At 49.2% G+C, this 26,423-nt stretch overlaps 1 protein-coding gene and 1 long non-coding RNA gene across 4 annotated transcripts in view; one reads left to right on the top strand and one right to left on the bottom strand.

The window, feature by feature from the left end:
* Positions 1-889: 889 nt before the first annotated feature.
* Positions 890-26,397, bottom strand: UPF1 (UPF1 RNA helicase and ATPase). 2 transcript variants are annotated; one of them, XM_041425456.1, is made up of 24 exons: positions 26,007-26,397; positions 19,542-19,684; positions 19,078-19,167; positions 16,015-16,182; positions 15,035-15,215; positions 14,407-14,568; positions 13,729-13,813; positions 13,479-13,577; positions 13,163-13,271; positions 12,275-12,434; positions 12,037-12,155; positions 11,364-11,528; positions 11,074-11,188; positions 10,317-10,460; positions 8,751-8,964; positions 7,492-7,609; positions 6,307-6,463; positions 5,295-5,437; positions 4,406-4,580; positions 3,696-3,777; positions 2,655-2,816; positions 2,324-2,541; positions 1,879-2,001; positions 890-1,393 (listed from the first exon to the last, which is right to left on the bottom strand). In XM_041425456.1, exons 1-23 carry the CDS (start codon positions 26,229-26,231, stop codon positions 1,882-1,884), a joined length of 3,354 nt encoding a protein of 1,117 aa, XP_041281390.1. In that variant the 5' UTR covers positions 26,232-26,397; the 3' UTR covers positions 890-1,393; positions 1,879-1,881. The 2 variants fall into 2 exon arrangements, with proteins under 2 accessions (XP_041281390.1, XP_041281382.1); XM_041425448.1 differs by having other exon boundaries at positions 13,163-13,280.
* Positions 26,053-26,423, top strand: part of LOC121347194 — an 18,702-nt gene continuing 18,331 nt past the window's right edge. For both annotated transcript variants that reach the window (XR_005954199.1, XR_005954198.1), the window contains exon 1: positions 26,053-26,190. This is a non-coding gene — a long non-coding RNA (uncharacterized LOC121347194). The remainder of the gene's footprint in view (positions 26,191-26,423) is intronic.

Here is a 26,423-nt window from a genome sequence, read left to right on the forward strand (position 1 = left end):
AGGTGTTCCCTGTGAGTGCTCAGGGCGTGCATGGCTGGGATCTCTGCTGCTGAAGCAAAGCTCCTCCAGCTCCCCACCCTGCCCCCTCCTGCCTTTGCCACCCCAAAGCCTGACCCGTTCTCCCAAATCAAACCCAGCTCTGTCTCTCAGAGGCCACCACCTTCCACCACCCGCCTGCTTTGTCCGTCTGTCCGTCCTGCTCCTGCAGTGGCGTGGAGTCTTTCCTGCCATCCAAAATAATCCCCAATTTCCACTACTCCTCCCCGAAAGCTGCGGGGACCAAAGCAGGCCTGGCTGCACCTTCCCTCCAGGGCCGAAGGGCACAGGAACCCGTCCCCTTTCAAGCATAAATTCATCTTACAGAAAGGCTGTTTTTCACAGAGTAGAGTCCAGACAGTTGCCAATTAAAGCATACAGAAAACACTTTGAAACCCTCCTGCTCGAGCACGCAGGCTCCTCTCACTCTAAACCTATCCCATGTAGGAAGAAGAGGCTGATTGCTGCAACTTGAAATCACACTGAAAGTTCTCAAGGATGGTGCTCTAATTTTTTGTTTGAAACGTATTTTTTTTTGGTTTTTTGGGTTTTTTTTAAGGTTTTTTTGTAATATAAGCTTCTCAGAACAAGGATCTAAATCTCCCAGGTCCACCACTAAGAATTCAGAGACAAAACTTCTTAAAAAATTCAGTGCTCTTTTTGAAAGAATCTCTTTAAAACCACCTCGTTCAGAATGTGGGCGACACGATGACAACAAATTTCAGAGCCAGTGTTGGACAACAAAACCTGCACCTCAGAGTTGAGCAGCAGCTGGATTTCTGCTTGGCTGGCTGCCACCCAGGCAGGGACTTGCTCTTTCTCTCTCTCTCTCTTTATTTTTTTTTCCCTTCTCTCAGATACTCCGCTTCGGGAATGCAAACAACTTCCTGCTAAAATATTTTGAGTACCCCTCACAAAACGAGCCCAACTCTGAGATGAGGGTTTTCCTCTCCCCATCTGCTCTGAAAAGTTCATGCCCTGCTCGCAAAGAGAAGTATGGAATGAAGTGAGACCTGCTTTGTTAAGGCCCTTCTCCGGAGCCGGGCTGACTGGGGCAGCAGGGGCTCAGCTGAGCGCTCCTGCCGTGAGTTCCGTGCCTGAGCCACTCCTGCAGGGCTCTGTCCCCTCTCCTCGTCAGTCTCCTTGTCCCAGTGAGCTCCAGCAGTGGCTCTCTCGCGTGCTCCTCTCTCTCTCTCTCCTCTCCGTTGCTTGGTTTCTTTCTCCTGTTGCTCTCACACAGTGGTGCTTCAGTTTTAGCAGTGGAAAACAGGTATCCGTTTTATTTTATTTTTTTTATTACCCAGAATAAAATGCTGATGAACTAAGCTCCACATAAGCTTAGCTCTTCTTCCTCAACCTGGGGGCAGAAGGAGAGATGAGTTAGGAGAGGCCCTGCTCACCCAGTCAGGCTTAAACCGGGGAGGGGACAGCTTAAATCAGGGAGAGGACAGCTTAAATCAGGGGGAGGGGACAATTTAAATCAGGGAGGGGACAGCTTAAACAGGGGAGGGGACAGCTTAAACTGGGGAGGGGCCAGCTTAAACTGGGGAGGGGACAGCTTAAATCAGGGAGAGGACAGCTTAAATCAGGGGGAGGGGACAATTTAAATCAGGGAGGGGACAGCTTAAACCGGGGAGGGGACAGTTTAAACCAGGGAGGGGACAGCTTAAACCGGGGAGGGGACAGCTTAAATCAGGGAGGGGACAGTTTAAACGGGGACAGCTTAAATCAGGGAGGGGACAGTTTAAACCAGGGGGAGGGGACAATTTAAATCAGGGAGGGGACAGCTCAGCTCAGGGGATGGGGACAGTTTCAGTCAGGGGGAGGGGACAGGGTCCTTACACTCTAATACTGTGACAGTCCCGTCACTCCACCATGTTGATATGCTCGTTCTCCCTGGTAAGTTGAGTCCTGTGACAGCGCCACGTCAATCTGGGATTTAAACTCATCACCAAGGTAACTGTCCTGCAAGGGGAGAGGTGAGGGAAGCCTCAGCATCAGTGTCCAGCTCAAGTGCAAGGCAGAACCAGGTTAATCATGAAGCTGAGAGCGTTTGGGTTTTTTAAATCTGCTTTTTTTGGTGCAGGATTTCCCTAAATTCAGGGGGTTTTGAGCCGTTTATCAGCTGAAGCAACATTTCACTTTCATGCCCCCAACAGAGCAGGCTGTAAATGCTGCAGCTGAGTCACTGAGAGCAGTTTCAGTTTCGTTTCTCTCAGGAGGGAGGAGGTGCAGGCACGGATCACCAACACAAACCCCAGGAACAGCTCCCAAAATGCACACTCACCTGGGATAATTCCGGTTGGGAGAGCCCAGGCTGACTCATCTGGGAGGGCTGGCTCATGGAGATGTAGCCCTGGGTCAGGGGGCCCTGGGAGAAGGGCTGGGACACCACGTCCTGGCTGGCCTGGCTGTTGGGGAGGTTGGACTGGCTCGTGCCAGGAATCCCAAATCGGTTTTTCTGCCGCCCGCCGCGGCCCGTCTTCCCTTTGGGAGCCCCACGGCCTGGAAGAGAGCCCACCCCGCCCAGCAGTGAGAACTCTGACAGCTACCAACACACTTCTTAGGGAATTTAATCCCTCCCCCAGGTGGCTTTTTGGGTGTTTTTGCCCCCTTACCTGCAGCGGGGCCGTTGGCCTGGCCGAAGTAGCCCGGGGGGGGCATCGGGGGCATGACGAGGTTGAAGGGGATGGGAATGTTCATGGCAGTGACGTGGCTGGGGCCAGCACTGATCATCCCAATCTGGTCGTGGGTTTGGAAGTACATGTTGGATGGACGCCCTGGGAGAGGGGAGAGCACAGGGATTGCAGGAATTGTGGCTGTTTCAGCATCAACCCCCAGCCCCAGGAGGGAAAAGGAGGAGCTCCCCCTGCCAGGGCAGCAGCGTTTGTGCCTCGCTGTTTATCCCACACTGCAAATGCCAGAAATCCACCCAACACAGGCTCACCCCACAGCTCCTCCTCACAGCACCACCTGAGACCCCTGAAATGCTTCTCACACTCCTTTCCCCCTCATTCTGCACTTGCTCTGCACATGTCAGCTTGGGATTTTATTTACAGAGAGCAAAATCCAGGCTCGAGACTTTCAGGCCTCAAATTCATCCTGAACATTTTCAGTTGTTAAATTAAATCCCAAACATTTCAGCCTCAAATTCATCCACAGCATTTTCAGTCCTTAAATTCATTCCATTTTCAGCCCTTAAACTCATCCCAAACATTTCAGCCTCAAATTCATCCACAGCATTTTCAGTCCTTAAATTCATTCCATTTTCAGCCCTTAAACTCATCCCAAACATTTCAGCCTCAATTTCATCCCAGACACTTCAAGTCTCCAATTTACCCCAAATATTTCAGCCTCAACTTCATCCCAAACATTTTCAGCCCTCAAATTTATCCCAAACGTTTTCAGTCCTTAAATTCATTCCATTTTCACCCCTTAAAACTCATCCCAAACATTTTCAGTCTTCAAACTCCACCAATTCCAGTTCTCAAATTCCATTTCCGTACTTTGAAGTTTAAATCTTTAACAAATTCAAAATGTTCACAAGTTTAAAAGCTTTTAAGAAGTTTCCAAGTTTGAAGTGTGTAAGATGTGATCCCTCAGGGGCTGGTCAGGGGAAAAAGAAAGGCCTGCAAGTGAATTTTGGGGATTTGCTTTACCTTGGCTGCTGCGGTCGTAGACAGAGCCAGGGATGATGGCCTCCCGTGCATCATACATGGCAGTGGTCATGAAACGGGCACCCTGCAGAGATTTTGGCAATTAGCCATTCATCCTCATTTCCTTCCCCCCAGAAAACCTTGCACTGCAACCTCAGTGGAAGCTATTTTGGGTAAAAATCCATAAAATTCCACAGATGGAACAAATGTTGTGGAAATTAATTCTGACGCATAGAAAACTTTTAATTATTATTTCAGCCACATCCTGAACACCAAAAATAAGATTTTCCAGCAGCCTGTCCCAAACTGTGAGACATTTGATGAGTTTTCAGTCTATTCTGAGGCCCTGGCAATTCCCTTGCTCCATTCACTGTCCTGTGGTGGCTGCCAAGCTCCCCCATTAACAATTTATGTTCAAAATCAAGTCTAAAACTTGTAGCTTGAGGGTTAAAACTGAGTTTTCCCTTTCTACCACTTCCTTCATTTCATCCACCTCAAGATTTACCCCTAATAAAACCCTGCAATTAAAAAGAAACAATGAAGTTTGCTCAGCCCCGGGACAGCAGCAGCTGCTTCTCCCTGAAGTCACGCTGCACCAAAAATGGAAACTCGTGGGGGTGTGAGGCTGTGTGGGTGGCTCGTTGCACCCATTTAGGATTAATTAAGCCATCAGGGGCTAATTGGCTGCTGCCAGAGCCCGGGGGGTCACTCACAGGGTTGATGGTGTTGACCAGCTTGCGGGGTTTGCTGAACTGCATGAGGCTCTCGCGCAGGTTGTTCAGGGGCCCCTCCACCAGCACCTTCTGCTCCTTGTAGTAATTGAGGAGGTGATTCCAGAGGGGCTGCTTGGACAGGGCCTTGGGGTTGCCCACAATGATCACCCCGTACCTGTGAACACAGAGGAAGCACAGCTGGTGGTGTTAAAAGCAGGTTGGTGTCACAACAGCCCCCGGGCTCTTCTCTCTGGGAGCTGCAGGAGGAGCCTGATGCAGCTGGAATTGTTCACAGCAACAATTCCAGATGTGGCTCAGCAGCTGGAAGGAGATTGCTGCAGGCAGCAGCACAAAGTTCCTCCTTCAGGCTCGCTCTGTGTCCAACCAAACCCTCCTGTGCTGGTTTTGAAGGCTGGAAACACCAAGGAAGCCAAGCAGCACCGTGCTGGATTCCACCTCAGCCTTTTGGAGTCAAAGCCATTAAAAAAAGCCAAATGGGCACAAAATGTTTGCTGGAAGTGAAAGCAGCAGATGAAGGGAAGGGATCTGTGCTGAAAACGGGAAGGACATGGTGACTTCCCAAATTTACTGATGCCAAATGGTGCCAGGGGCTGAGATGAGCCGATAAAAACGGCACAGAACGGTTTGGGCTGCAGGGACCTTAGAGCTCACCCAGTGCCACCCCTGCCAGGGGCAGGGACACCTTCCAGCTGCTCCAGCCTGGCCTTGGGCTCCTCCAGGGATGCCACAGCTGCTCTGGGAATTGCACCCCAACCCCTCCCCACCCTCAGAGGGAAGGATTCCTTCCCAGTCTCCCACGCAGCCCTCTGGAAGCCACTCCCTGTGTCCTGTCCCTCCATCCTCTCCCTGTTTCCTGCAGTTCCCTCACCTGGCTCTTGTCAGGGCCACGTTGAGCCTCCTGGGGTCGTTGAGGAAGCCAATGCCCTGGTGCTCGTTGGCCCTCACACAGGACAGGATGATGAAATCCTTCTCCCTGCCCTGGAAGGCGTCCACGCTCGCAATTTCCACTTCCTGCAACACAGGAAAACACCTCAGGCACGGAGGCAGAACAGCTCTGCCAGCAGCAGGCACTGCCAAGGGCCTGGCCACGCACTCAGCCTTCCATCAGCTGAGAAAAATGTTGGTTTTGGAGGGAGGAATGATTTGGTAATTCCTCTGGGCACGGAGCAGCTTCCCCAGGGGGAACAGGGAGTCTCAGTTTAGAATTTCCTCTCATGTTCAGAGCTTTATGGTTCTCCTGTTTCCCCAAAACTGTGCAAAGCAGCTCTTTGCTTGAGGATGTTGCCAAAAAGTTCTGACTGTTCCAAAATTTTGTAGGATGGGAGGTCCAAATTAGCTCTGAGAAGCCTCAGTGAGAGGGACACATCATTCCTGGCACAGGGAAAAATATTTCCACCAAGTTTCCCTGCAGTGAAAACACTGCTCAAGTTCTCAATCTTGCAAAACAAGACCACATTAAACACAGAATTGTCCTGTTTGTAGCAGCTCATTTTTCTGTTTGCTGGAGGAGTTTCACTGGTGGCAGGATGTGTTCCCAAGCAAATAAATTGTGTGGCCACCAGGATTTATTTGCTTGGTTTCCTGCACGTCCCTTGGCACGGGGGGCTGATGGAGGTACAAGGTTTTCCACAGTGACCTTTCCCTTCTGTGTCTCCCAGGATTTGTTACAGCCTCTTCCCACACAGACTTTTCCCTGTTCCCATTGGTACCTCCTAACTCTTCTCCTTGATTTTAACCAACTTAAAAACTCAAAAAAAATCAATCGATATTAACCCAAAACCAACTGAAAAATTCAAAACCACTGAGCCTGAAGATGGAACAAACATTAAAAACCATTGAGAATTTCCCAGTGTGTGACTTTTTTGTGTGCAGCCCAGTACCTGGTAGAGCTTGGTGTGCAGGGAGCCACTGAACTGCATGTACTGCACCAGGTAGGAGCGCTGCCCCTCGTAGGGGGTGATGATGCCAATCTGGTCAGGCTTGGCCCCAGCCTTGAGCAGCTTGGTGGTGATCTTCTCCACGTTGGCAGCCTCCGTCCTGGAGAGGCAGATTGGGTCAGCCAAGGAGGGTCAGGCCATCAGGGCTCAGTTTTTAGTGAGTTAATGGGATTTAAAAGCCTCCCGTGTGAGGGTGTTTCGATGGAAAGATCAATTGTGCTCGAGCATTGCAATTAATTCAGCTCGAGCTCCTCACTCTGGACATGCACAGAGGAATTTGGGCCAAAACCAACATCCCAAAGGCCTGAGAACCACACAAATTTCACCCCCACCGTCTCAGAACTGCACAACAAACAACAAAACCTCCTCAATTCCAAATGGGATTTCTTGCTGGAGTTAAATGTACACGTGGAACTTTTAAAATCAACATCATTCCAAACATCCCCCGGATCCTTCAGCTGCTTTATCTTAAAGCTTTAAATATAGAATGTTTTGAATGTCAATGCCCCCTATCAGCCAAGCATTGTGCTGTTTGTTTGTGCACAATCTGCTCCACTGTATCCAGTCTTGCACATGCTGCTCAGGAAACAGACTGAGATTAAAAATATCTCAGCTGATATTTTTTTCACAAGTTGGGCTGGTTTCCCTGCCAGGCACGTGAACAACCATGACCCAAGAGGAGCAGATTTTACTTTTATTTGTTGAAAAAGAAGTTTGAGTGTGCAGAAAAAAGGGATAGGGGAAAAAAAAAAAAAAGTTAATTTCAATCCCTTTTGAAGTAAATCTGAGATTTAGGATTCTGCTTGAGGAGTTATTGGAATTCAGAATGTCACTTGATCAGCAATTCCTGCTGGCCCAAATTCATCCACATCAGGCATTTTGTCATGTCCTGTTCCTTCTTCACCCAGGGAAGGTGAACTCCTCCACAGAGCACTCCCAGCTCAGCCCTGAGCTGCTCCTGGTGCCTTTTCCTCCTGGTTTGCAATGAGAGGAGCCCAAACCAGCTCTGAAATGCAGCTCAGGCTGCAGCCCCTGATGGAGGCTTTTAGGAAAGCACAAATTTATCCACGAGGAGCAGCAGCCCTGCCCTGCACACTGAGCCAGGTCAGACACCAGAGTTGTGCTCACCTGTTCAGGTAAGAGGTGCCTGAGCTGGCAATCTCCTCCTGTCCCTGGGTCACGTAGAAGAACATGGGTTTGTCAGGCTGGGGCCACTGGAAATCAAAGCCTTTCTTCACCCTGTCAGCTGAGGAGCACAGCAACAGGAGCAGAACAAATCAGCAACACCACTTGGCAATTTCCATATCAAAGAGCCTCAAAATGAAGCGTGATGCAAATTTTTTTTATTAAAAAAAACCAAACCCAGATGAGAGAATGCCTGCTTTGATCCTGCTCAAGATTTGCAGCTCTCCCCAAAGGCTCAGAAACCTTTAGTGTCACTCTCTTTTCAGATGATCATTTCAATATAAAATATTATTCACTCTCCAGATTGTTCCAACAGCACCAACACCTTCCAGGCCATGGAAACAGAAACTAGCAGGGCTAACCCCAAAATGAACAGGGCTAACCCAAAATGAACAGGACTAACCCCAAATGAACAGGGCTAACTCTAAATGAACAGGACTAACCCCAAAATGAACAGGACTGACCCCAAAATGAACAGGACTGACCCAAAATGAACAGGGCTAATCCCAAAATGAACAGGACTCCAAATGAATAGGACTAACCCAAAATGAACAGGATTAACCCCTTATGAACAGGACTAACTCCAATTGAACAGGACTGACCCCAAAATGAACAGGGCTAACCCCAAATGAACAGGACTAACCCCAAAATGAACAGGGCTGATCCCAACTAAACGGGCCTGACCCCAAATGAACAGGACTAACCCAAAATGAACAGGACTGACCCCAAATGAACAGGACTAACCCCAAAATGAACAGGACTAACCCCAAATGAACAGGACTGACCCCAAATGAACAGGACTGACCCCAAAATGAACAGGACTAACTCAAAATGAACAGAACTCCAAATGAACAGGGCTGACCCCAAAATGAACAGGGCTAACCCCGAATGAACAGGACTAACCCCACACGAACAGGACTAACCCCAAATGAACAGGACTAACCCCAAATGAACAGAACTAACCCCAAAATGAACAGGACTAACCCCAAATGAACAGGACTAACCCCAAATGAACAGGACTATCACAAAAAGAAGCCAGCCAGGTTTCTATGATGGAAAGGGAAACACTTTGTGTCCCTCCACTGGGAACGCGGCCGCTCAGCACTACTCCCTGCCACATTCCCCAGCTCCATTTCTGAGGGGAGGCCAGGATCCTGCTGCTTTGCCCCGCGGTGCTGCTGAGGCTGGCAGCAGCCCCTCACCTGCGGTGACGCCGTTCTGCAGGGAGCCCTCGTAGAAGATGTTGGAGGGGAAGGCGCTGAGCGCGGGGTGCATGCGGTACTGCACCTGCAGCCGGATGGGCCGGATGCCCAGCACCACCAGCCTCTCAAACAGGGACTGAGACAGCCCGGCCTTGGCTGCCTTCTTGCACATCACCACAGGCCCCAGCTGGCAGTGGTCACCCACCAGGATCAGCTGTGGGAAGAGTTTGGGGATAGATGGGTTTGGTTGGAGTAACGGAAATATCCTAGGGGGAAATGGGGGATTGAGATGTGGGATGGGAGGGTCTTAAATCCCACCACGTGCCACCCCTGGGGCACTTCCCACAATCCCAGGGGCTCCAACCTGGCCTTGGGCACTTCCAGGGATGCAGGGGCAGCCACAGCTGCTCTGGGAATTCCATCCCATTCCCTCCCCCCCCACCCAGCCAGGAAACCCTTCCCAAGATCCCACCCAAATTTCCCTTTTCCCAGTTTAAATCCACTCCCTGTGTCCTGTCCCTCCATCCCTTGTCCCCAGTCCCTCTCCAGCTCTCCTGGAGCCCCTTCAGGCCCTGCAAGGGCTCTGAGCTCTCCCCAGAGCTTCTCTTTTCCAACCTGGCCGTGGACAATCCCAGGGACAAGGCAGCCACAGCTGCTCTGGGAATTCCATCCCAGCCCCTCTCCTCCTTCACAGAAACGATTTCCCCTAAATATAAAATCCAAACCCACTCTCTGTCAGTTTAAACCATTCCCTGACATATCAGGAATTAATCATTCTAACTTGTGATAGGCTTCAGCTCTCCCCAAAGGCTCAGAAACCTTTAGTGTCACTCTCTTTTCAGATGATTTCCAACCTGGCCTTGGACAATCCCAGGGACAAGGCAGCCACAGCTGCTCTGGGAATTCCATCCCAGCCCCTCTCCTCCTTCACAGAAACGATTTCCCCTAAATATAAAATCCAAACCCACTCTCTGTCAGTTTAAACCATTCCCTGACATATCAGGAATTAATCATTCTAACTTGTGATAGGCTTCAGCTCTCCCCAAAGGCTCAGAAACCTTTAGTGTCACTCTCTTTTCAGATGATCATTTTATATTAAAATCTTGGTAACGCTCCAGGTTGTTCCAACAGCACCAACACCTTCCAGGCCATGGAAACAGAAACTAGCAGGGCTAACCCAAAATGAACAGGGCTGATCCCAAAATGAACAGGGCTGACCCCAAAATGAACAGGGCTGATCCCAAAATGAACAGGACTAACCCCAAAATGAACAGGGCTGACCCCAAAATGAACAGGGCTAACCCCAAAATGAACAGGGCTGATCCCAAAATGAACAGGGCTGACCCCAAAATGAACAGGGCTGACCCCAAAATGAACAGGGCTGACCCCAAAATGAACAGGGCTGATCCCAAAATGAACAGGGGTGACCCCAAAATGAACAGGGCTCATCCCAAAATGAACAGGGCTGACCCCAAATTAAGTGCCTGCACTGGGAATGTGACTGCTCAGTGCTACTTCCTGCTGTGTTTCCAAACCCCCTTTAGGGGATTCCAGGGATGGATTTACCTGCTTTGCCCCCAGGACCACGGGCACCATGCACTCGGGCTCGGTGGCCTGCGTGCTCTCGTCGATGAGGATGGAGCGGAACTGCATCTTGGCCAGCCTGGGGTCTCCAGCTCCCACACACGTGCAGCAGATCACATCAGCATTCTGGGACAGGGGGAGAGGGGTCAGCACCGGGAGGGGGGCACTGGGAGGGGGACAGCACTGGGATGGGGACAGCATGGATTTGGTGTAGCAGCAAGGATTTGGGGTGGCAGCAGGGATTTGGAGTAGCAGCACAGATTTGGGGTGGCTGCAAGGATTTGAGGGGGCAGCAGGGATTTGGGGTGGTGGCCACAGGGATTCGGGGGCACAGCCCTGGGGATTTGGGGGGGGGGACAGCCCCAGGGATTCAGGGGGACAGCCCCAGGGATTCAGGGGGACAGCCCCAAGGATTCGGGGGGCAGCCCCAAGGATTCGGGGGTGGCAGCCCCAGGGATTCAGGGGACAGCCCCAAGGATTCGGGGGTGGCAGCCCCAGGGATTTGGGGGGCAGCCCCAAGGATTCGGGGACAGCCCCAGGGATTTGGGGGTGGCAGTCCCAGGGATTCGGGGGCAGCCCCATGGATTCGGGGGACAGCCCCAGGGATTTGGGGGGACAGCCCCAGGGATTTGGGGGGACAGCCCCAGGGATTTGGGGGGACAGCCCCAGGGATTTGGGGGGCAGCCCCAGGGATTCGGGGGGCAGCCCCAGGGATTTGGGGGCAGCCCCAGGCCCTCACCATGAGCAGCTCCCGCTCCGCCGTGCGCTTCAGCGCCCGGTAACGCTTCTCATCAGCAGAGGAAAGTTCTCCAGTCTCATCCTTGAGCTGCTGCAGCTTCTGAAGCTCTGGCATGCTGAAAAAAACCCCAGGAATTTTGTTTCACAGCCCAACCAACTTTGTAGGATTGCGGTGCAAGTGATTTTTAACTAAAACAAAACAACCCCATCAAGCAAACAGCGGCGCCGCAGTGACAACACCCCTCAGCTCATCAGGAACACCAAAAATGGAGGTTTTTCCTCAGTGCTCACCTGTCCATGTTCCTGATCTGGTTGTGCAGGGCCAGGAAGGACACGGGGGAGTCGATGGCCTCGCGGCTCTTGGCACACAGACGAACCACCTTGAGGCCAGTCTGGTGGATCTTCTCCGTCAGCTGATCCACAGCGATGTTGCTGGGGGCACACACCAGCACAGGCCTGGGAAAACCAGCCAAAAATCAGCCAAAAATCTCAATAAACTGAAACTCCTTTCCACTAGACTTGAAATAAAATATAAGTAGTAGCACATCCCCTAAGAATGTGCTGGGGAAGGGAATTTTGTGCAAGGAGCCCAAGTCTCCCCAGGAAATACAGCTCCATTTTGTGCAAGGAGCCCAAGTCTCCCCAGGAAATACAGCTCCATTTTGTGCAAGGAGCCCAAGTCTCCCCAGGAAATACAGCTCCATTTTGTGCAAGGAGCCCAAGTCTCCCCAGGAAATACAGCTCCATTTTGTGCAAGGAGCCCAAGTCTCCCCAGGAAATACAGCTCCATTTTGTGCAAGGAGCCCAAGTCTCCCCAGGAAATACAGCTCCATTTTGTGCAAGGAGCCCAAGTCTCCCCAGGAAATACAGCTCAATGACACAAATTATTTTTGCTTTTTAAATCAAGGTGATTCTTTGCATGAATCAGCCTTATGCATAAAGGCTCAGAGGGAGCAGCTCTCACCCATTGCCCTGCCTGGCCAGGTGATACACGATGGTGGCTGATGTCACTGTTTTCCCAGTGCCAGGGGGACCCTGGATAAGGCTCAGAGGACGCTGCAGGACAGTCTTGACAGCATAAACCTAAACAAAAAAAATAAGGTTTATTGTTATTTAACATTCCCAGCACAGGATTTCAGTTGTTTAACCTCTGTTTATAAATCCTTTCTGTCATCCTGGGCAGTGAGAGGAGATGAGGTTACCTGAGAGTGGTTGAGATCAGGGAGTCCCTGGGCTGTGAAGCGTTTTGGCAGCTGGCATTTGATGATGACATCTTCCACCTCGTGGCCCAGCAGTTTGTGGTAAATGTACCCAGACACTGAGGTCTCATCCACTGCAAATGTTTTCAGAGCACTCTGCATCCTGAAATGAAGGAAAAGCAGGAAAATTATTCCTAAAGATCAGTGTGAGGCACCCCCAGGTGTCCTACAGCAGGTATCAGACACAGATGGGAAAGAACAACAACCAACACTTATTAACAGAGTTAAAAATCACAGAAATTGTGCTCTGAGAACACAGATTTTGCTTTTTCCCCACGTGAACATTACAAGGTATTCCCAGAAAAATGTGGAGAGGAACACCAGTTTTGGTGACAGAATCTGGGACAGTAGTTTGAGGTGCAAGGACCTGAGACAGGAATTTAGGTGCAAGATTTGAAGAAAATTTGTAGTCATAATGAATAAAGTAATAGGATAAGAGGAGATAATAATAATAGGGTATATTACTAATAGGAAATTCTAATAACAGGATAAGAAGCCAACTCCTGTCTTACCAATCACAGACTTGGCTGAAGCCTGTGGGCCCCACAGCCAAATTCTGATATTTTAAAGCAATTTCAGGAAGCTCAACTATAGAATTGTTTTTCTTCTTCTGTTTCAAGGGTTATTTAACAGAAGGTAAATTTCTCCCTTTGATCTCTTTGCAACAAACCCTTCAAAATGAGAAAAATTGGCCATTTTGTGCCATGAATTCCATTTCTGAACCAGGTACTGAGATCTCTGATGGGTGCTGCTAAACCAAGACATATTTTTTGGTTGAAAAACACTGAAGGCAAAGAACAAAAACCCTACAGCGAGGTGCTGCCTCAATACCTGTCAAAGGAAGTGGATTTCCAGACAAAATCCACCTGGAAGTTGTGAGTGACCTCCACGGGAGCTCCCACGCTGCTCCTCAGCTCGATGGCTATCTCATCACCATAATCTGTAGAACCTCGTTAAGTAGTAATTTCGAGCAAAAATTTGAATTTTATTCTCCCCAATTTTGGTGATTTTCTTCAGCAGATCCCTCCCCCCCCACCCCCACCCCGAATTTTAAATTACAGAGAATTATTTTTGGATATAATTAGTGACTTGTTAACGAGTCCAGCTGCGGGCTGGCCCTGCTGAGGGCTCTCTAAGTAAAGGATACTATCAGGAACTTTGATGACGTGCCCAATTCCCTTCCAGAGGGGGGCCAGGTCTCCCTTGTACCTCAGGCAGATCTCATCTCCTTGCATGAGGCGCATGTCTGCAAAGGAAGGGGAAAAAAAAGCTCTGAACAACCACAAAAACCTTGCAGAGGCTCCCCAGGCCAGGCCTCAGAGTGATCTGAATGCTGGTTTTATTCAGGAGGTACAAAAAAAAAAACCCTGGCAAAGAGACAGTGCAGGTGTCCTTACCTGAATCAGTCTTTGGCAAAGTGAAATAAGCAATTCTCTTCTTGTTCAAGCCCAGGTCCCACCTGACTGTGATGTTATCTTGGGTCTGAGGGTAAAAAAAAAGAGCATCTATTATTTTCTTGAAGAATTGTTTGCCAACCACCACAGTCCTGTGTTTCAAAACAGTGCAGAAATGACAAAACTTGCTGTTCCAATGTCACAAAAATCTGTATTCATTCCTGTGGCTGAGTTCACAGCACCTGCAGAAGGTGAATTCTGTTCTGAGAGCTAATGATGAGAAACAAAGTCCTGCTCACCAGCTGTGTAATTCTCCCTCTCTTCCAACACCCATTAAATGTTTCCAGCAGCTCTCAGAACTCCCATTTCCCTGTCAGCTTCTGAGGGTAACAAACAGCTACACTAGTGGGAGAGAAGGTGGTTTTTGGGAAGAAAAACTGGAACACAGAAAAGGTGAGAAGTTCCCAAGTGTTTCAAGCTCTTAAAACCCCTCACTGTGAGGGTTTTCCTCTCCTCTCTCTGCTGTCACAGCACCATCTCTGCTGATATCCCAGTGCTGCTACACCACAGCAATTCAAACATTTATTTACTGCACTCAAAGTTTCATTTTGTGCTGTGATTCCATGTTTGACCCCAGCACTGGTCAGGAGTCCCTCAAAATGCAAATTTCACATATTTTACCTGAGATTCCTTGAGTTTCTTGTCATAATCTGCCTCAAGCTTGACCAGAGGACCAAATATATTTTGGTATTGATAAGCATCTTCGTATCTAAGCAGGACATGCTGGGGTTCCTCATCAACACCAGGTTTTTCCAAGTCCTCGAGGGTTGCAGATGGATTTTCCTGGAAATAAAAGCAGAGATGTTTTGTTTCACAGTTTGAAATATAAAAATTGACAGCAGGACTGGTAAAACTGTGTTTTACTGATACAGGGAGTGATATCAAGGTGGAACCACCCTTAAAGCTACACCAGGGCATTACAAATCATATTAAACCCAGTTGAAATTTTAAAGGATGCACAAAAAACCTCTCAAAAACCCACCCCAAAACTGAATGAGCAACAATCCCCTGCTCTGCTGGGCACCACTTAAAGCAGAAATACTTGGAAGTCTTGATATGAGCAAGGAAAGTTGATTTTCAGCTTGGTGAAGCTTTCAATAACTTCCTGAATGCTCTGCCCACTGTGGCACTGCAGGATTTAAACCTCGTGTGATTTCTGCCTTCCAGAATTCTAAAAAGTCTTGTCCTCCTTTGAAAAAAAAAACCCCTCAGGACTGGTAAAACAAACCCCAAAAAGCTCAGGCTGTACCTTCCAGAGCTCCTCCAGTTTGTTGATCTGCTGGGCTGTGATCTGGCGGGCCCGGAGCTGCTCCTGCTCCGAGGGGATCTTCACCAGCCAGGAGAGGAAGCAGCGGTCCTGGATCAGGGGCTGCCACTGGGAACTGTCCCAGTTGATGTCCTTCAAGCTGCTCTGGCTGGCACATGGCTGCCTGCAGCACCAAAACACAGCCAGGAGTTGTGACATCAGATAAAGTGAGGGGCAGTCTGGTGTGGAGGGTGAAAACTGGGCTGGTGTGCTCCTGAAACTGCTCAAAAAGCAGGGAAAATCCAAGCAAAACAACCCCAGCCTGCTGGGGAAATTCATTTCTCAGTCCTTATTTCAGTATTGTGAGAAGTGTTGTTTGGGTGTTTCCAGAACTGAAAATGCATTTAAAATATTAAATATGACACCTTTGGAGGTGGTTATAAGCCATGAAGAGTGTGCACACACAGACCAGATAAAGAGGTTATTTCCCAAACACAACTTCCTCCACAGAAATACAACTTCTACTGGCAACCACACAGTGACAGCAGCGAATTAAAACACACACAATTATAAATTTTCAGTTCTGACTTAGCCTGTCAGAACAATTTCTCATTTATTGTGGCCTCAAATGACTCTGTGAGCTGAGAGAAAAACACCCTGAGTGAGAGTCACTGTTCCACGGCTCCAGAGTCACTTCCTGAACGGAGCTGTGGCTCTCCCAAAGCTCAAAAAAGAGGGAAAACCACCTTTCTATCACTAAGGAATGCAGAATTTAGGAAAAAATTACTTTTCTACAGAACTGAGATGTTTGCCCACCATAACAAAACTCCCTTTGCTGCATTATCCATCTGCATCCCTGAACTCTGTGCGACCACCTGAAGGAAAAAGGGTGGCAAACTAGAATGCTGGGCCAAAATGAAAGCAAGGACTGCTTTTTATAAAAGCAGATGGTGGAGAGAGCTGGGAGCAGAGCCTTGTCTCACCTGCACAGCAGAACCACCACGGAGTCAGCCTTGGCTGGGATGAAGCCCAGCAGGAAGACGTTGCGGCAGCCGCAGTTGTAGCACTCCAGCACGGTCTCTCCCAGGGGCCCGTCCTTGTGCAGGGTCACCTCCTTGCACTTGGCTCTCACCAGGTGGTTCACAATGTGGCTGCAAGCAAACAGCACAGGTTCAGAGCACAGAGTGACAGCAGTTTCACACCAGAAACACCTTTTTTAGCAGTTAGGAACACGTGAGTAAATCTATTTATTGTGGCACGCGTTGGTAGGATGTGGCTCTTCCCATCCACGCAGGGAACATTTCTCAGTTCTGAGAGTTAAAAGAAGAAGAAACGGGTACAAAGTTGTGTCTGCTCTTTCCATCCGTGCTGGGAATGTTTCTCAGTGCATGGGTGCTCTGAGAGTGAAAAGAAACAGGTACAAAGTTGTGTTTGGTTCTTCCCATCCACGCAGGGAACATTTCTCAGTTCTGAGAGTTAAAAGAAGAAGAAATGGGTACAAAGTTGTGTCTGCCTCTTTCCATCCATGCTGGGAATGTTTCTCAGTGCATGGGTGCTCTGAGAGTGAAAAGAAACAGGTACAAAGTTGTGTTTGGTTCTTCCCATCCACGCAGGGAACATTTCTCAGTTCTGAGAGTTAAAAGAAGAAGAAATGGGTACAAAGTTGTGTCTGCCTCTTTCCATCCATGCTGGGAATGTTTCTCAGTGCATGGGTGCTCTGAGAGTGAAAAGAAACAGGTACAAAGCTGTGTCTGCTCTTTCCATCCATGCAGGGAATGTTTCTCAATGCATGGGTGCTCTGAGAGTGAAAAAAAACAGGTACAAAATTGTGTCTGCTTCTTTCCATCCATGCAGGGAGTATTCCTCACTGCATGGGTCCTCTGAGTGTGAAAGAAGAAATGGGTACAAAGTTGTGCCTGGTTCTTTCCATCCATGCTGGGAACATTCCTCAGTGCATGGGTGCTCTGAGAGTAAAAAGAAACAGGTACAAAGCTGTGTCTGGCTGCTTCCATCCATGCAGGGAGTATTCCTCAGTGCATGGGTGCTTTGAGTGTGAAAAGAAGAAGAAAGGGGTACAAAGCTGTATTTGGCTCTTTCCATCCATGCTGGGAATGTTTTTCAGTTCATGGCTGCTCTGAGTGTGAAAAGAAGAAGAAATGGGTACAAAGTTGTGTCTGCCTCTTTCCATCCATGCAGGGAGTATTCCTCACTGCATGGGTCCTCTGAGTGTGAAAGAAGAAATGGGTACAAAGTTGTGCCTGGTTCTTTCCATCCATGCTGGGAACATTCCTCAGTGCATGGGTGCTCTGAGAGTAAAAAGAAACAGGTACAAAGCTGTGTCTGGCTGCTTCCATCCATGCAGGGAGTATTCCTCAGTGCATGGGTGCTTTGAGTGTGAAAAGAAGAAGAAGAAAGGGGTACAAAGCTGTATTTGGCTCTTTCCATCCATGCTGGGAATGTTTTTCAGTTCATGGCTGCTCTGAGTGTGAAAAGAAGAAGAAATGGGTACAAAGTTGTGTCTGCCTCTTTCCATCCATGCTGGGAATGTTTTTCAGTTCATGGCTGCTCTGAGTGTGAAAAGAAGAAGAAATGGGTACAAAGTTGTGTCTGCTTCTTTTCATCCATGTAGGGAACATTCCTGAGTGCATGGGTGCTCTGAGAGTGAAAAGAAACAGATACAAAATTGTGTTTGGTTCTTTCCATCCATGCAGGGAGTATTCCTCAGTGCATGGGTGCTTTGAGTGTGAAATAAGAAATGGGTACAAAGTTGTGTCTGCCTCTTTCCATCCAAGCAGAGAACATTCCTCAGTGCATGGGTGCTCTGAGAGTGAAAAGAAACAGATACAAAATTGTGTTTGGTTCTTTCCATCCATGCAGGGAGTATTCCTCAGTGCATGGGTGCTCTGAGTGTGAAATAAGAAACAGGTACAAAGCTGTATTTGGCACTTTCCATCCATGCTGGGAATGTTTCTCAGTGCGTGGATGCTCAGATGTGAAAGAAGAAAAGAGTATAAAGTTGTCTCTGGTTCTTTCCCTCCATGCAGGGAACATTTCCCAGTGCATGGGTGCTCTGAGAGTGAAAAGAAACAGATACAAAATTGTGTTTGGTTCTTTCCATCCATGCAGGGAGTATTCCTCAGTGCATGGGTGCTCTGAGTGTGAAATAAGAAATGGGTACAAAGTTGTGTCTGCCTCTTTCCATCCATGCAGGGAATGTTTCTCAGTGCATGGGTGCTCTGAGAGGGAAAAGAAACAGGTACAAAGCTGTGTCTGCTCTTTCCATCCATGCAGGGAATGTTTCTCAATGCATGGGTGCTCTGAGAGTGAAAAAAAAAAGGTACAAAATTGTGTCTGCTTCTTTCCATCCATGCAGGGAGTATTCCTCACTGCATGGGTCCTCTGAGTGTGAAAGAAGAAATGGGTACAAAGTTGTGTCTGCTTCTTTTCATCCATGTAGGGAACATTCCTGAGTGCATGGGTGCTCTGAGAGTGAAAAGAAACAGATACAAAATTGTGTTTGGTTCTTTCCATCCATGCAGGGAGTATTCCTCAGTGCATGGGTGCTTTGAGTGTGAAATAAGAAATGGGTACAAAGTTGTGTCTGCCTCTTTCCATCCATGCAGGGAACATTCCTCAGTGCATGGGTGCTTTGAGTGTGAAATAAGAAATGGGTACAAAGTTGTGTCTGCCTCTTTCCATCCATGCAGAGAACATTCCTCAGTGCATGGGTGCTCTGAGAGTGAAAAGAAACAGATACAAAATTGTGTTTGGTTCTTTCCATCCATGCAGGGAGTATTCCTCAGTGCATGGGTGCTCTGAGTGTGAAATAAGAAACAGGTACAAAGCTGTATTTGGCACTTTCCATCCATGCTGGGAATGTTTCTCAGTGCATGGATGCTCAGATGTGAAAGAAGAAGAAGAGTATAAAGTTGTCTCTGGTTCTTTCCATCCATGCAGGGAACACTCCTCAGTGCATGGGTGCTCTGAGAGTTAGAAGAAGAAGAAATGGGTGCAAAGACTTTTTTGTCCCATCATTTCCTCCTTACCTGCCAGAGGTGTTTCCACGGCCGTTGCAGAACCATTTCTTGCTGGTGTTGCAGTAAACCACGCAGGCAGGGTCGTGGATCCCACAGTAGCTGCAATTCCAAAGGGAAACCAGCAAGTGATTGGTTACTGCTGAGAGGAAAACCCAAATCCAAGCTCTAACTGGATTTATAGGGCACAAAATAAGGAGAAGTGAAAACTGGGGAATATCAGTGCTGGGAGAAGCATCAAACAGGAGCCAAATTTCTGTTGTGAGTCACAAATATTTGATATTTTTAACATTAATTTTCAAAATGCTCAATATTTAATATTCCCATCACTGGGGTGGCTGAGCCTGGGATTTCTCCCCCGGGGAGCTGGCCACAAGTGGACGTGGCAGCTCCAAATCTGTTCAAGAAATCCCAGAGCAGCTGAGGGAGCTGTTCCCAAAATCCCTTTCCTTCCCTCGTGCCCTCTGGAGCCCCACCTGCAGGCGTGCACAGGGAGATCCTTGGTGTAGTAAGTGTCCTCCTCATCCTCCTCGAAGTTGAGCTCTGCCAGGAGCTGGCTGGTCTTGGCCACGTTCTCATCCACAGCTCCATTCTGCAGGATCCCATCAGGACCGTTCACCTGGGATTCGGGGTGCACACCCAAAATCAACCCCAAAATCCTGTGTGGCACTGGAAAACCCCCAGAGAAAAGTGCCAAGAGCATTCTACACACACCCATTATACAAGCAGGATTTGCTCCATCAGCTCCTGTTTTCCAGGATTATTTCAATTCCAACTGATAAGTTGGAATAAAGTTTCCAGGAGGAGATTGCTTTCCTGCAGCTTGTACTTTTCCATACAATCCCACAATCAATACTTGCTCCATCACCTCCTGTTTCACAGGATTATTTAAACTCCAACTGATAAGCAGGAAAACAAGGAGATTGCTTTTCTGCAGTTACATTTTTCCACAGCCTTACGTAACAAAATTCCATTTCAACAATTCCAGCAGCTGTTTTCTCACCCTTTTTTTTTATTCCAGGGATCCACCTGGGAACAGGAATTTCCCCCACCTATTCCTGCATCCACCGTGGACTGCCAGAACCACGGAATTCTGCAACATTTGGTGCTGTCTCAGCAACCTTCCCACCCCCAGCCTTTCTCCTGATCAAAATAACTCCATTTTTTGGCACTTTTACCAGCAGGAGGTGTGGATGTCACTGGGATTTTGGCATGGCCACTGCAGGTGTTGCCCCCTGGGCTTCCCAGGTGTCCTGGTTCAATTTCTCCAGCCCTGAGGGGCTTTAGCACCTCAATACTGAGCTAAAGACCCCAACATTTGGTTTATTCTCTGCTCTCTTTAGCCAAGATCCCACCAAAAGCTGAACAGGGATAAGTTTATCTTAATCCATGTTAATTTTTGAGTGGAAAATGTGGGAAAGGGGCCACCAAAGTGACTGGAATGTTCACAACACATCTGAGGGGAGTGCTGGGGTCATTTCCCTATCTAAGGGGTAATTAACACCCCCCAATGTTTGTGAAGTTAACATTGATTTATAAATTTTAACCAGCCAAACAGGACAAAAACCACTCAAGGCCTTTGTCTCTCAATACAGTATTTTAACAACTCAGGTTTAATGCTATTTCTCTGGGAGGTGCAACTTAATTCTGACAGAAAGCTGAGAACACAAAACCTTTTGTAAAATACATCAAAAAATAAATTAAAAAGTTGCCCTCATCAAGCTGTAATGAAGCAAACTCAGCTTATTCCTCATTTTAGAGAGATCCACATTAAAAATTTAACAGCCAATTGCAAGAGTTAAAGTCCAAAGCCAACTTCCCACTTGCCCTGAGCCATCAGGACCTGCCCTCAAAGCCACCAGCTCCGTTTTCAGCTCTGCAAATGAAATGAGGAGCATTTAAATAACATAAAATAAATAAATGGGCTGACTTTTATTGGTGTTATCTCCAAGCTCTGCCTTTTAATAGGAACAGCCAGGCCAAAGGAAGTGAAAGTGCAAAAGGGAAGATGGAAAAAGGAATCAAAGGCCACGGAAGGAGCAGCAGCAGCAGCACAACCCCCTTAGTGGGTGAGGGCAAACCCCATCAGCTCGCCGTGGAACACACTCTGCACTCATGTCAGCAGATAAATATCCACTTCAAATCCCCATTTCCAACTGAGAGAGCCATTTCAGAAAGATAAATAAAGCCTGATGTGGCCCAGGTGGGATTCCAAAGCCTGGAGTTCAGCTGAACTCCTTACAAGCATTCCCAGGCATTTCTACCCCACAACGCATTTATTTTAAGGTTGGTTGATTTTCATACTTTTTTTTGGGTGCTCATAAAAAACTGCCTTTGTGTTTTTTTTTAAAAAAAGCAGTAAAGTTTGGGTTCGGTTTGGGATTTTTTATGGCAGAGAAGGAAGAAACGTCAAGGGCAGGAGCGGCTGTGCTGTCCCAGCCCTCGGGGAGGCAGCACTGATGTCACCTGTGAAGTGACAGCCCCAGCCCTTGGCAGGCTCTGCATGAGGAAGTGATTGCTCCAAACCCTGGTGTGATGTCAGCCCTGCGTGTGCTGGATTAAAAACCTGGCACGGGCAGCTGTGGTGGCAGGGGGGCCACCGCTCTGCTTGAAAAAAAATGTTGGCTGCAACTTCTGGCACGGCGAGTTTGGCAGCTCCGGGCTGAGCACTGAGGTGCCACAAAAGTACTCCCAAAAACTGCCGGGCCTGCCTCGCTGGCCTCCAAATATTCCCTGCGAGACAAAACAAGGGCCAGGAGAGAGCTGAGGGACAGAAACCAGCGGGGGACAGGGAGCTGTGGCTGCTCCATCCCTGGAAGTGTCCCCAGGATGGCCTGGCAGCAGCCTGGCACAGCGGGAGGTGTCCCTGGGGTGGGATGGGACATTGGGATGGGATTTCAGGCCCTTCCAAGCACCCTGGGAGTCCCTGATCCCATGGAGGAGGTGACAAGATGGTGTTAACCAGGGCTTCCAGTCCCTGAGGGATCCAGGAGAGCTGGAGAGGGACAGGGGATGGAGGGACAGGACACAGGGAGTGGCTCCCAATGCCAGAGGGCAGGGATGGGTGGGATGTTGGGAATTAGGGATTGTTCCTGTGGGGATTCAAGGCCAGGCTGGAGGAGGGAAGCTCCAGGGAGACCTTGGAGCCTCTTCCAGAGCCTAAAGGGGCTCCAGGAGAGCTGGAGAGGGATTTGGGACAAGGACTGGAATCCCAACACAGGGAATGGCTTCAAAGTGGAAAGGGGAATCTGGGTGGGATATTGGGAAGGAATTCCTGGCTGGGAGGGAGGGGAGGAGCTGGGATGGAATTCCCAGAGCAGCTGTGGCTGCCCCTGGATCCCTGGCAGTGCCCAAGGCCAGGCTGGACAGGGTTTGGAGCACCCTGGCACAGTGCAAGGTGTCCCTGCCTCTGGGACTTTAAAGATTTAAGGTTTTCCAGCCCAAATCACGCCGGGATCTGGGATCCTGCGAGTCCTGGACCAGTGCTAACAGAATATTCCCAGCACCCACACCCACCCAGGCCAGGAGCAGAGCCCCAGGTGAGCACACCTGCAGCCTCCTCACCAGCTCTGCTTTCAAGAGCTGCATTTCAAGCTGCAACAAGAACTGTAACTGCCCTTTAACTCCAGCAGGTATTCTGCTAGGAAATTCCTGCAACGAGGCTCCAGCACCATGCTGCTGATGGATTTTCACCACCAAACCTCACATTTTTGGGGTCAGCTGGCAAAGGCAGCTGCTGTTGTGGGTGATTTTCCCTTCAGGGCTTTGCTGGGATCCCCAGTGAGGGTGATTTGCTTTCCCTTTCCCGAGGAGGAAGTTGGGAAAGCCTCGCCCCTGGGAGGGAGCGGCGCTTCCAGATGGGACCTGAGCAACAAGGACTCGTCTGGCCCGGACAAAACAGCCTTTGTTAGCACTGGAAATTAAACCCAGCCTGCCTAGGCCAGACCGCCAGCCTAGGAGCTGCCCCAGCCTCGCCAGGAGCTGAGCTCATCCACACCGAGGGTCCCAGCAGAGAAATCCCACCCACAGCAGGGGAAAACGAGGCAGGAGGGAGAACTGCAGAGAACCCCGGGATGGTTTGGGGGGGGAAGGGCCCTAAAGCCCAGCCAGGGGCACATTCTATGATCCCGGGGTGCTCCTTGGACACTGCAGGGATCCAAGGATGGTTTGGGGTGGGAAGGGCCCTAAACCATCCTTGGACACTGCAGGGATGGTTTGGGGTGGGAAAGCCCTTCCAGAGAAACCTTCCCTGATCCTGGGGTGCTCCTTGGACACTGCAGGGATGGTTTGGGGTGGGAAGGGCCCTAAAGCCCAGCCAGGGGCACATTCCATGATCCCGGGGTGCTCCTTGGACACTGCAGGGATGGTTTGGGGTGGGAAGGCCCTTCCAGCGCAACCTTCCCTGATCTCAGGGTGCTCCTTGGACACTGCAGAGAACCCCGGGATGGTTTGGGGTGGGAAGGGCCCTAAAGCCCAGCCAGGGGCACATTCCCTGATCTCAGGGTGCTCCTTGGACACTGCAGGGATGGTTTGGGGTGGGAAGGGCCCTGAAGCCCAGCCAGGGGCACATTCCATGATCTCAGGGTGCTCCTTGGACACTGCAGGGATGGTTTGGGGTGGGAAGGGCCCTAAAGCTCATCTGGGGGCACCCCCCATGATCCTGGGGTGCTTCAGGGATCCAGGGGCAGCCACAGCTGCTCTGAGGATTTTAAATTCCTCTAAAAACACTTCAGAAATTCGATTGTTATGTTTATTTAATTCTAGGAAACAATGGAAGTAGAGTTTTCTGTAGGAAATGTTTGTGCTCTACTCCTACTTTTGGCAATTGACCACTAATCACTCGTAACACTATTAAACTATTAATTAAATATATTGGGAAAGGACATTCTTTTAAACAAAATACATCAAATTTTCCTAAAACATGAGGTGCCCTGCATTGCTCAACTCATCTTTTCAAAAAGACCCCAGAAACAGCAGAGCAGAAGTTTCCACCTCCAATATTCGTCAGCTCCAAACAAAAATTTTTATTTAATTAGCTTTAATTATAATCACAGGGCTAATATTTCATTAAGCAAATCCTGATCAATTGGAGAAGTCATTATTTAAGATGCCTCCTGCCAAAAAGAACAACAAACTTCAATTACCTGGTGAGGGCAGCAAAAATTTTGCCCAGAACGTTTTAAAAAGCCCCAGATTTTGTGATTTGATCAGCCCTGAGCCCGCTGAGAGGGGCAGGTCTGAGCAGATCCTGGGCTTTGTTTTACTGCACTCGGGAGGAAACGGGGCCTGTTCCACCTCTGAGAGTCCCTCCCCAAAAATGACATTTCTAACGTCAAAATGAGCACCAGGATGACCACAAAAGTTTGCAGAAACTCAAAACCACACTGATTTTTAAAAAACAACAACATAAAATCTCTTTCTTTTAGCCAGGAGACAAAAACAGTACTTGAAGGTGCTCTCCAGAGCTTTTATTTTTTTTTTTACTTTGACTTCAAAGGTTTTTCAAACATGTTCAGACAAAAAAAAAAAAAAAAAAAAAAAAAAAAAAAAAAAAAAAAAAAAAAAAAAAAAAGCCAATTAATAATCCTCTTGTCTGGACTTTCAGCTTATGAGGCTGATTTTGGGGTGGTTTTTCTTCTCCTTGGCCACAAATTCCCTACTGGGAACTCTGGACAGATCACAACCCATTAAAGGTTTAAAATTAAATGTGATTAAAATTCTCTTTTAATGTATAGCCACAGAGATTTTACTGCTGGCAGAAAATAATTCTGATCTCTCAATGCCCAAACTGGATCAATTCTACCAAATCCAAAAGCTGCAAATAAACAGAAAATAACCCGACAGCTCTGAGCTCTCTGACTCACAAACACAGCGACCTGAGCACATCCCTGCTGTCACCGAGCACTTTCAGGCATAAAAATTAATTTCATTTGTGCTGGGATAAACGCCCAGGACAGAAATCCTCCCTCAGCGCTGCCCTGCACACCTGTGGAGCTGGATGTGCTCCCTGCTCCCCTCCCAGACCCAGCCGGGGCAGCTTTTGCAAATAAAAGGACAAAAACCAGGTCCAGGATGTTTGGTTCGGGGATAAAAACTCACCTACAGCTCTCAGCTCGTCTCTAAACTCATCCCTTAACACGTGGGTGATGTACGAGCATTTAATGGTTAATAATGGCATTTCTGTGAGGAACCTGAACATTCCGTGATCTTTAAACTGGAGAAAAGTGTGGCTTTTTTAAAAATAAGGGAGAGTTCTCCGGTGTTTTTGTTGTTTACTACGGGCACATTGAGATTGTTATCTTCATTTGCAGCACTTCTTGCGAGCTGTAATCCTAATTCCTCCCTGCCTACGAGCTGTGAATTGCTAAACAAATACAATTTCACTGTCTTTTAGGTACCAATCATCAACCGTGATAATAAAAAAAACCCCAGAACTAAAACCTGTTTTTAAGCCACGAGGAACCAGAGCTCAGAACTCGTCTCGGGCCTGTCCTTGCCACACAACCCCCCAAACAAACCAGCCCAACAACCGCGCAGCAAAGAAAGTGGAAACTGAAATAAAAAAAAAAAAAATAACAGTAATAACAATTAGAAATTAAAGCTTATTTTAGCGAGGGGGAAGTAAAAAAGCCGAATTTCTTCAGCGGCCAACTTTCGAGAAGCAAACGCCGCGTTTGTTTTAAGGAGAAAGAACCCGAACCGACAACCCAGCCTCGGTGGGGTTTTTATTTTTTCACCTCCCTATCGCAACGACACAACTATCGCGACTCGGCCAGCCGGCCGCAAGTTTCCTCCCCGAACAACTCGCTCCGATTCCGCCTCCCCGGGCTCTCCCCCACACGCGGCTGCCGCTCCCCGCCCGCCCCGGCGGGGCCCGAGCGCCCAACCCCGCCCGCCCCTTCCGGACCCCCCGCTCCTCCGCCGCCTCACGGCCCCCTCACCTGCGCTTCCAGCGGGCCCGGAGCTCCCTGCCCCGCTCCGGGGGGGCCCTGGCCCTGTGGCGGCCCCGCCTGGCCGGGCCCGGGCGGGGTCTGGGTCTGGCTGGGGAGGGTGAAGTCGGTGAACTCGAACTCGGAGCCCTGCGTGTCGGCGCCGAGCAGCTCGGCCTCCTCGGTGTCCAGGAAGGTGAGGGTCTGCGAGCTGGGGCCGTACGCCTCCACGCTCATGGCGGCGGCGTTTCCTCTGGCCGGGAGCCTTCGCCGCCCCCCCTTCCCCACCCACCCCTCAGCTCACCCCGGGCCTCCCCCTCAGCGAGGCCGGGCGGCCGCGCTACGCGAGCGGCGGGATCCGCCGCGCGCACCAGGCCGCGCGCGCCTCCCCCCCCCCCCCACACAAAAAAAAAACCCCCCCCCCCCCCC

The sequence above is a fragment of the Onychostruthus taczanowskii genome, unplaced genomic scaffold, assembly GCF_017590055.1.
Source record: "Onychostruthus taczanowskii isolate IOZ18803 unplaced genomic scaffold, ASM1759005v1 scaffold112, whole genome shotgun sequence".
In the NCBI taxonomy this organism is placed as follows: domain Eukaryota; kingdom Metazoa; phylum Chordata; class Aves; order Passeriformes; family Passeridae; genus Onychostruthus; species Onychostruthus taczanowskii.

What these genes read in the sequence shown, in the direction of transcription:
- UPF1 (XM_041425448.1), bottom strand. Translation starts at nt 26,231, where the DNA reads ATGAGCGTGGAGGCGTACGGCCCCAGCTCGCAGACCCTCACCTTCCTG. An exon ending in AAATCCACTTCCTTTGACAG is followed by an intron (nt 12,435 to 13,162) that starts GTATTGAGGCAG and finishes CCTTCATTTCAG; the next exon opens with GATGCAGAGTGCTCTGAAAA. An exon ending in TGGTCAACACCATCAACCCT is followed by an intron (nt 3,778 to 4,405) that starts GTGAGTGACCCC and finishes AAATCTCTGCAG; the next exon opens with GGTGCCCGTTTCATGACCAC.